Here is a 9,281-nt window from a genome sequence, read left to right as displayed (position 1 = left end):
GGGAAAAGTGAAAGAAAAGGATTTGTGATTCTCAGTATGAAAGTAAACACCTCCTGAAGGGTTTGAACCACAGAAGGCAGGGATGCCTTGGTGTGGGAAAAGTTTCCTCAGAGTTTTAAGTAGGGACATGAAACATGGCCAACAATAAGGACCACGATAGCAGCCAGCATTATGGATCATGAAAAGTCTCCAGACATATGTTAGCATGCTTCTGGAGAGAAAATCACCATCATTCTGGGAATTAAAGAACAAGAAGATGGCCAGCATAGAAAAAGAAATAGGGGAAAATACAGAGAGACAAAGACAAGGCATACACACACACACACACACACACACACACGCATACACACAGACACACACATAGACATGGGTCAGCTGAGAGACAAAGATTGACAGACATACAATTTTACATACGTGTAATAATCCTCAGTCTGAATCTGATGACTTTAAAGATTTTGAGTACTATAGATCATATATTTTGAGTACTGTAGATCGTATAAAGATTTTGAGGACTGTAGACATATAAAGCTCATCTGAAAAGAACATAGAGAGGAAACCGCTTTGTTTGTGACCCTTGCTCTTTCAACAAACACGGCGTCTACCTGATAAGCCTTGCTGTGCTCCTTATTGTCTGGGAAATGGTTCTTAGGGATCAAAAGGTACAAAATTGTATGACTTCAGACGATAAAGTCAAGGGACTAATGCAGGAAACTATTTGTGCCAGTTTGGGCGTGATACTCAGCTTTCTCAGTAGAGGGCGCTAGAGCGGTGAGCTGGGAGGACTGCAGATGCAGATACTCCCCTATTAGAACGGGGAGATGTTCCAGTAAACGGGTCACAATGGAAAATGTGGTTAAGTTGAAATGTATCTGATGCCCCTAACATGGACTACCATCTCAGCCTAGCCTACCTTCACCATGCTCAGAAAATTTACAGTAGCCTGCTTTGGAGCAAAAATCATCTAACAGTCCCTACTTCATAAGTGTTCAGCTCACGAAGTTTATACTGGAGGTAAGAAGCAGAATAGTTGAGCGAATGCATTTTGTACCATTATAAGGCTGGAAAATTATAAACCGAACTGCCATGTAAGTTGGAGCCTGTGCGTTGCTATCCTCGCCTCTGCCTCACGGTGAGCGTGGTGGCCGTGCGGACATCTAATGGAGTTTTCAGTTCCCACCCCTGCTACCCTGTAGCTTCAGCCTGGTCGTGACCTTTTCCTGGGCTTCCTGACTGCAAGCTCTGGCAGATTCTGCTTGTCTGAAACCCAGCGGGTTCCCAGAGTGGCCTGCTTTTCCATGTGCCGTTACCTGTGCTGGCAGACTGCATTTGTCGCTTCCCGCTATCCTGCGGGGAGTGTGATCCCGGTCTAGCTCATGCAAGTGAGCTAGCTCCACCTCCCTGCTGTGTGAGGCAAGTCCAGTTCTCTAAGGTCTGAGCATCCTTTACGGGGAGGGACATCTCTTCAGGTCTGTCTTTCCCTGGGTCTTCTTTAGTTTGAGGGTGCTCACACCATCTCCTGCTATGCCGTGGCCACTTGTTTCTCGTTACTTTGTCCCTATGCTACGTTTCTTCTTTCCGCCACTGTGTGAGTTGACAGCAGTGCTGATGCTTTCCTGGATGCACGGCTGCCTTCCCGTTTAGAGAGCGGAATTTTTAAAATGCAGCACCAGTTAAGTCAGTGGCTGGTTTTCCTCCCTGGCTTTAAGACTTTTTTCACTTCTCACAGGGGACGGACACTCTGCTTCATACTCATGTGGTACAGACTTGAGAGGAAGCGAGAATTCTAAAGAGGCCAGTGACCACCCATTCGTCCAGGACAAGGCCATTCTTGTGGGGTGTGTGTGTGTGTGTGCGTGTGTGTGTGTGCGCGCGCGTCACCTAGCCCATCAGCTTAGTTTGATTAAATGTAAAACACACCTGGAGGGCATGGGGAACAGGGAGCCCTGTCATCGCGCGGGGTTACATTAAAGCAGGGGGAGACAATAACAGTAATAGAAGTAACATAGCTAAGCTGAGCAAGTATGCATTGCTTTGAACTTCTGTGATTTTATTTTTAAAATCTGGGACTTCGCAGTTCATGTTGGCCTTGGGATCCTACCGATAGAAACTGTGCAAACAGTCATAGCAGAGGCTCTTACAAGTTAGGGCACACCAGGATGAGCTGGAGATGGTTTTAAACCCGGGGCCCAGCCTGCCTGGTGCCTTGGCAATAGCATCCCAGGGGATCATGATATATTTTGAGAAACCATGAGTTGGCAACAAACGGTCTCCTGTAAGGTTTTATCTAAAATCAGAGTAAGTAAAAGTTCCTGTACCCTTTTATTTTATGGTATGAAAATGGTGATTGTTTATCTGATGTTCCACCTCAGAGTTAAGGCAGCTATGTCCTTCGCCACTGATTTCTGTGTGGCAAGGTCTTGGCGTACCCCTGGTCACTTCAGACCTGCTGGAAATGAAGAAGTGACTTCAGACAGCGTTTCTTCTTTCTGGTAATAATGTGAATGAAACCCGTTTCTTCAAAAAATAATAATAATAAAATTCTGAATTAGCATGCCAATGCTAAGTAGTCTCAAGGAAAGGAAAACTAGAGAGCAGTGAATTTGGAAACACAAGAATAAAAACGCAGTATTTTTTTAAGTATCCAGAAAGACAAAACCAGTAATTTAATCCTGAGGAGTTATTAGCTGTTGGTGGTGGCAGGGGCGGGGGGCAGCCAATTTTTGAGGGTGTGGCCAGTGGTAGGCTGACCCATGCACAAATGGGCAGCACTAATTGGAGCTAGTGGATTATTACTGTTATTTTTTAAAGGGACACAATTTATGAAAGGGGGTTATATGGAGAGAGTTCAGGGAGAGCTGGAGGCAGGGAGTGGGAGAATAAAATTTAAAAATATAATTTATATATATGAAATTCTTGAACAATAGATACTTTAAAACAGATCTGTTAATGTTAAGTACGCAGCGTTCAAGGCACAGACGTCCTTTTCAACTACGTGTTTTGATCAGATATGAAGAAGACAAACAAGAAAACAAGCAGAAACCAGCTCGGTTTCCTCTTCTCAATGGCAGCGATTGATGCGGCCCGAGCTGGCTATTTTTTCTGTTTGGAAACCAGCTGTACAAACTGAAACCTAAGCGTCCCCCCAGAGCAAAGGAAACCCTGCTTGGTATCTTCCATGACTCCGAGGCCACTCCCCAACTCTTGCGGTGAAACAGAAGGCTGAGTCAGCTGGCTTGCAGCAACAGGCCGGGAACATCCCCGGTCACAGGTCACATCCTTTCCTGGAAGGTACAGGTTTCTGGTGCACTCTCAGGGCCCTGTGACACAACCGCACCTGGTGTGAGCGGGAAGTGCGTCGAGAGAACACCGTGACGCATGCGCGCCTGAAGCCCCAAGGGGTGACGTGACTGTGACTGCTGTTCTCACTGCCTCCGCCCGGGACCCTGCGGGAAGCTTCTACAGTAAATGACTTTTTTTTTTATACTAGAAAAGAAAGAGAGCTGTAAGAGTTGAAAGCACAGGGTTTCGAGCTGGGGTTTCTTCAACGCACAGGGGCGGGGCGGCAAGTCCGACATCAGTGAAAGCCACGTCCCCCTAAGAATCAGATTTCTAAGTCCCACTGGGTACCTCGCTCATTTCCTTGTGACAGGGGAAGGATGCTGATTGCAGCAACAGGACAGATGCCATGCTGTGAAGTTAAATGTCTAAAACAGAAGCCATCAGTGTGTGGACCGGCACCAGTCGAAGCTTGCAGTGTTTGTATTTGACCACACGGAGGCCCGAGAACAACCCTAGGTGCTTCTCGGGCACTGTACACCCTGTATTTTGGAACAGGGTCTCTCACTGGCCTGAAACCACCAAATAAGCTAGGCCAGCTGGGATCCCCAGGGACCATGCGCCAATGTCCTGTTGCTTTTAGTGGATTCTGGGGTTTGAACTTCTGCCTGCAAGGCAAGCATGTTTTCTTGCATTTACTTACTGCACATGTGCACATACCCATGTGCTATGGCATACGTGTAGTGCTCAGGGGACGACTTGCAGGTGTTGGTCTCTATGTCCACTGTGCAGGTTCTAGGGACAGAGCCCAAGGCTGTCAGGCCTGGCAGCAAGCACCTTGCCCTGCTGAGCTACCTCACCATCCCTGTGTTGGCTCCTGGGAGCTCCAGAATTCCCCCAAGGCTTTTACTGAGGACATCTGTGGACATTTGCTGAGAAGCTTTTAGTTCTGAGAAAACGTCAGCCGGGCGGTACTACATTAACTTCAAAATAACCATGTAGTGTGGCTGGCGAATACGCTCTCTGGCTTCTTGAGTCATGATGGTCCCTTTGGAAGGAGAGAGAAGCATCTGAACACAACCCTGGGAAAATGCTGGCCTTCTTGATCATTGCACGAGCACTGTAGACAAGCGCCACAGCACAAAGCAATAGCTTTGGTGGCCTCTATATTACCAGCAAGCAAAAACAGTTTGTGGTGTGTCACCTGCTCCAGCGGCTATGCACAGCCTGGCTCCTGGCCCTAAAGCCAATCTCACCTGATTTGTTTGAATAGACTCAGACCTCAGGCCACAGAACCCATACCCACTCTCACCGAAGTCATCGTTCAGGCTTTGATAGACTTGGGCCACTCACAAGCTCTCACTGAAACATGACAGTAGAAATCAGACTCATAACCGCCAGGTTTACATTTGGGAAAATCAACTTTTAAAAAATATTAAACATCTGGATTACGTAGCTCACCAAGTACGATTAGCCCACGGCCTGCATGGGATAGCAGCACGGGTTCAGTTTTGAACTGGCTTAGACTCTGGACTTATTTCTCACAGGTTTGAAAACTGTCGTCTCCGTTAATAAACTGGTGAAGATGACATGCAGCCGGAGGAGTCATCCCAGGGCCGCACAGAGCCTTCCTCCTGGGGAAAGCGGTGTTTGATACAGGAGAGACGCGGTAAGACCTGAGCATCGTGGAAAGCGGGACCGCTCGCCCAGTTAGCACACATGCAGGTGGCCAGCAGACAGAGGCTGGACAGAGGGCTCAGCGAGTGAAAGGTCATCAGATTGCATCACAGGTGCCAAGTTCATCCTCAGGGCCCACTAAGTGTCTGACTTCTACACGAACACTGAGACAGTCACACCCACCCACGTCACAGACCACACACAGCATGTTTATATACAAATATATACACACGAAATAGATTTTTAAAAAATCAGACAAGCCCAGAAGAAAAAACCCACAAGAATCTCCATATTCAATTTGACTATCTTTGGATTCTTCATTAAGGTTTCCACAAAATACAAAGCTCACAGAAAGCTCTACATGCACCACAAAACAGAATCAAATGAGTGGTTAGCACACAAACAATGATCTGTTTTCATTTTTCAAAATATAAATAACAAAAATGTTCAAGGTTTTACAGTTTTCTGAACGTGTGTGTCTTTGTAAGGCTTTGGGGCGCAGTCTGGTGCTTGCACCCTGTCATAAGCAGGGAAGGCCGCTGCGGATACATTCCTGAGGTGGCACACAGTGTCTGTGCTGCTCCAGCCTGTGAAAACCTGCACGGTCAGACGCCCTCCACCAGGCTAGAGTCATTAACTTTCCTTCTGGGAATGCAGAGTGGGAAGGTCCCGGCAGCAAGCAAGCTCAGAAGACCAACCGTGGAAGGCAAGAGAGGAAAGACGGACTTCTTCCGGGTTACAGTCTCTTCCTTTTACCCCGGAAGCCCCCCAGTAACCCACAGTTCAAACTGCAGTCGCAGCGAGACATTTTTAGATTAAATAGTATTAGCACGGCATCTCTTGGTTGAGTCTTTCAGGAGAGGTTAAAGTGGAGAGGTCAACGATGGGAAACCACCACTGATCATGGAGCCCCCTGCAGAGCCCCCCACAGGAGTCACATGGCTGGAGAGAGCCGGGGGCAGGGAGATGGCCCCTGCCTTGGGCCTGAAGTCTGAGGGAAGAGACTCCAGCAGACACTTGACCTGCTCCTGGCCCAGTTTTATCTTGTCATCCAGCTTCCGCTGCTCGATAAGGAGTGTGGACTTCATTTTCACAAAATGCTGGTAGTCCTGGAGCTGCTCAGGGGACAGGTAATTGGCCAGGATGGCCAGTACCACGCGCTCCCTCCGGTCCAGGTTCTCCTTGAGCTCCCGTGCATCCTCATGCTGCCCAGCTAGGATCTTTCTCTTCTCGTTCAGAGAACGCTGCCAGGGTAGAACAAAAAGGGCAGTCAGTCAGAACACAGAAGATGGTCCAGGCTCCGGGCATGCAATCTCTGACAGGACTGCAGACCCCTCTCTGCCAACAGCGTAAGGGTGGGGCTTTAAAGCTACTCTCCTTCTGCCAACACTGTGCGCTGAAGTGTGGCCAAGGGGACTGTCCGACCCTTTCACGTCTACACTTAGACTTAATTCTCAAGTTCTCTTGAGTACTGTGTGTCTCCCTGGGGACACCAGAAAGATTCTCAGCCACTCTCTAGCTACTGAGTTAAAAACTCTGCAGGGGGCTGGAGAGACGGTGCTCTTTGAGAGGACCTGGGTTCGATTCCCCGCCCCCACTGTAACAACAGGAACCCATTCCCTTCTATAAAGAGTCACCCCACCAGCCCAAGCTGCCTCTGGGCCTCTAGTCATGAATTAAAGCCCTTCTTCAAGGGTGCTGACTCCCATCCAGTGGCGAGCAGCCTTGTCTCCTCAGCACTGTTTCTAGAGGCGCTTCACCGCCTCGCATCCACCATGCTGACACAATATAGATGCCAGAGTAAGTACTTTTTTAAAAATATTAAATAGTTTTTCAGATTTGTCAGGCTAAAATTACTGAGAAAAATGGAATTCAATCATGAAGTACAGTGACTTTAATAATCCTTAATAAGGATTATTAAAGGCTCAGGTGACTCTGCCCCAAATTTCCCAAATTTGAGACAGGATCTCACTACCTCTCCCTGGCTGGCCTGGAATTTGGCCTTGAAATCAGCAATCTGCCTGCCTCGCCCTCTCCAAGGGATTAAAGGTTTGTGCAAGCAATACTACGCCCAGACAGCTTTTAGGAAGATTTCTATGAGACTGTCTAGAGTCAAAGGGTGCAATCGTGGGCTATGCAACAGTGAGACCCTGCCTCAAAGAACAAAAACGCTGAATTTTATAAATATCTCCATTTTCACAGGTCTTTCCCCAATCAGAAAAGACGTAATACCGTCATTAAAGCCATACACTTCCTGCCTGGGACTTGGATTGACAGCTGGAGACTGAAGCTTCCCGGCCATTGCTCCCCACCCTACAGCCTCTGTGGATGGACACGCTGGAGGTGGGGACTTACTGGGTCACCTTTTCTCTTTTCCCTACTGAATCTTCTAGTTTCTCAGAGGCTAACCATGGTGCAGCAAGGTACAGACGCAGGACAGGACACACGAAGCAGAAACTGGCACATACCCTTTCTTCTTTACTGGCATCTTCACCGAGGCCACTGAGGACGTTCTCCACTCGGGCGAGGCGTCCAGAGAGCGAGAGCAGCAGGTTGACCACCTTGTCCAAGTCCCCGATGAACATCTTGTACTTGTCAAACTCATTGGGTTTGCAGAGCTCGCTGATCAGGGCCTCGACCTCTTCGCCCAGGGCATTGTTCAGCTTGATGTCCATGAGCAGGCTTCCCTTTGCTTCCTGGAGGGTCTCGAGCTTGTGGGTGAGGCTTCCGATGAGCTCAGCCTGGAACAACAGGAGTCACCCACGTCAGGCGACTGACACCTCCGGCCCCATCCTGCCTTCAAGGCTCAGCTAAAAGCTCCCCTGCTCCACAAGGACGACTCAACATCAGAACATCTTTCTGGCCTTTCCCCGAATGCCTGCCTACACCTGCCATTCCCTGAGCCCATTCAGCGTCCAGAGGACAGCACCTGATTACACATGCTTCCCCACTGTCTCATGGGCTTGTTAACTTCTCATTCATGGTCCTTTCGTGACATTTCTTACTGGGTACAATAGCAGGAGTTGGAAGGCAGGGGCAGAAAGCCACCAAACAGAGTGAAGAGAATCGCCCGTGGGCTGAGAGCAGAGTATTAGCTGACCTTTTTGCACAATTACTATGTCCTATGTCACGCTGCCCAGCCTCCCCCAGCTCACAGATGCTAGTCCAGCACATACAGGAGGGGCCTCCTAAGGCAAGCGCATCTATCGTCAGAGGGGTTATCCTCACACAATCATTACAATTCTGAGGCCACAAGTTCATCAGAAAGTCTGTTTTTGTTTCTTTTAAACTATATTTGGATTTAGTTACCATGGTTGTGCAATTTAAGCACCCAATTCCAATATTTTGTACTTATAAAAAGGAGGCTACACAAAGATATCTCTGCATTTTGTTGACTATGCCTCTGGGGGGTCTTACTATGTATCCCAGCTTGGCTTCAAAGATACTATGTAGACAGTACGGCTTCAAAGATACTATGTAGACAGCGCGGCTTCAAAGATACTATGTAGACAGCACGGCTGGGAACTTGTGCCTCAGCCTATCGAGTGCTGGGATTATGGGCATCAACGCTACGCCCAGCCTTGGAACACAGGGACTGGAGTTGGGGGAAGGCAGTGAAACTAAGGCTTTGCTCTGATCCGCAGTCAGGGTGAGGAACACGCTCCCAGGGAAGCGGCACGGCACTCTAAGACCTCCACCCAGGAGCCAGCACGTCACAGCTCCTGGTGTCAGCGGCTCATGTAGCCTTGAAATGCCACACTCTGGCGTGAACAGTGACATCCTGTTGTCCCCAACTTTCCTGATCCCCACGACTAGGGTTGCCTTTTTAGTGGAAAAGCTGCGCAGTGTCTATGCATTCTCTTCTCAGCTGAAGGCTGAGCCCAGGAAACACAGGGAAGGGAACATTACCTAAGGATAATCATCTTCTCTACTGGCCCAGCCCGAAAAGCACCTTCATAACTCCAGAACTGCCTCGTAGGGAATGCTGAACTGGGGTAACCTCGCTCCCGTGAAGAGAACTCCTCCACACAACAGCGGGCAGCAGACAGATGTCACTAAGGCACGAGAACGGCTGACAGCCATGAGATGGCAGCCCTGGTGTTTCTAACCCTGCAGAGCGCAGATGCCAGCCACTCTGCTGTCAGCCAACACGGCATCTAGCCAGGCATGTTTGTAAACTCCTGCAATCCCAGCACTTGGAAGGGAGAGGCAGAGGACGGCTGCAAGTTCAAGCTCCAGGTAGGCTATGACTGTACAGCAAAACCTTCTCTCAGAAAAGAAAAATGAAATAAAAAAAAAAAATCAAGGTGGGAGCCGGGCGGTGGTGG

General features: G+C 48.7%; 1 protein-coding gene across 3 annotated transcripts in view; it reads right to left on the bottom strand.

The window, feature by feature from the left end:
- Positions 1-5,247: 5,247 nt before the first annotated feature.
- Positions 5,248-9,281, bottom strand: part of Shroom3 (shroom family member 3) — a 291,035-nt gene continuing 287,001 nt past the window's right edge. For all 3 annotated transcript variants that reach the window (XM_026785145.1, XM_013350909.2, XM_026785147.1), the window contains 2 exons: positions 7,422-7,694; positions 5,248-6,197 (listed from right to left, as the gene is read on the bottom strand). In XM_026785145.1, coding sequence (XP_026640946.1) covers positions 5,817-6,197; positions 7,422-7,694 — 654 coding nt within the window. In that variant the 3' untranslated portion in view covers positions 5,248-5,816. The remainder of the gene's footprint in view (positions 6,198-7,421; positions 7,695-9,281) is intronic.

Source organism: Microtus ochrogaster, linkage group LG1 (assembly GCF_000317375.1).
Source record: "Microtus ochrogaster isolate Prairie Vole_2 linkage group LG1, MicOch1.0, whole genome shotgun sequence".
Classification (NCBI taxonomy): domain Eukaryota; kingdom Metazoa; phylum Chordata; class Mammalia; order Rodentia; family Cricetidae; genus Microtus; species Microtus ochrogaster.
This window is presented reverse-complemented; position numbering and strand designations above follow the sequence as displayed.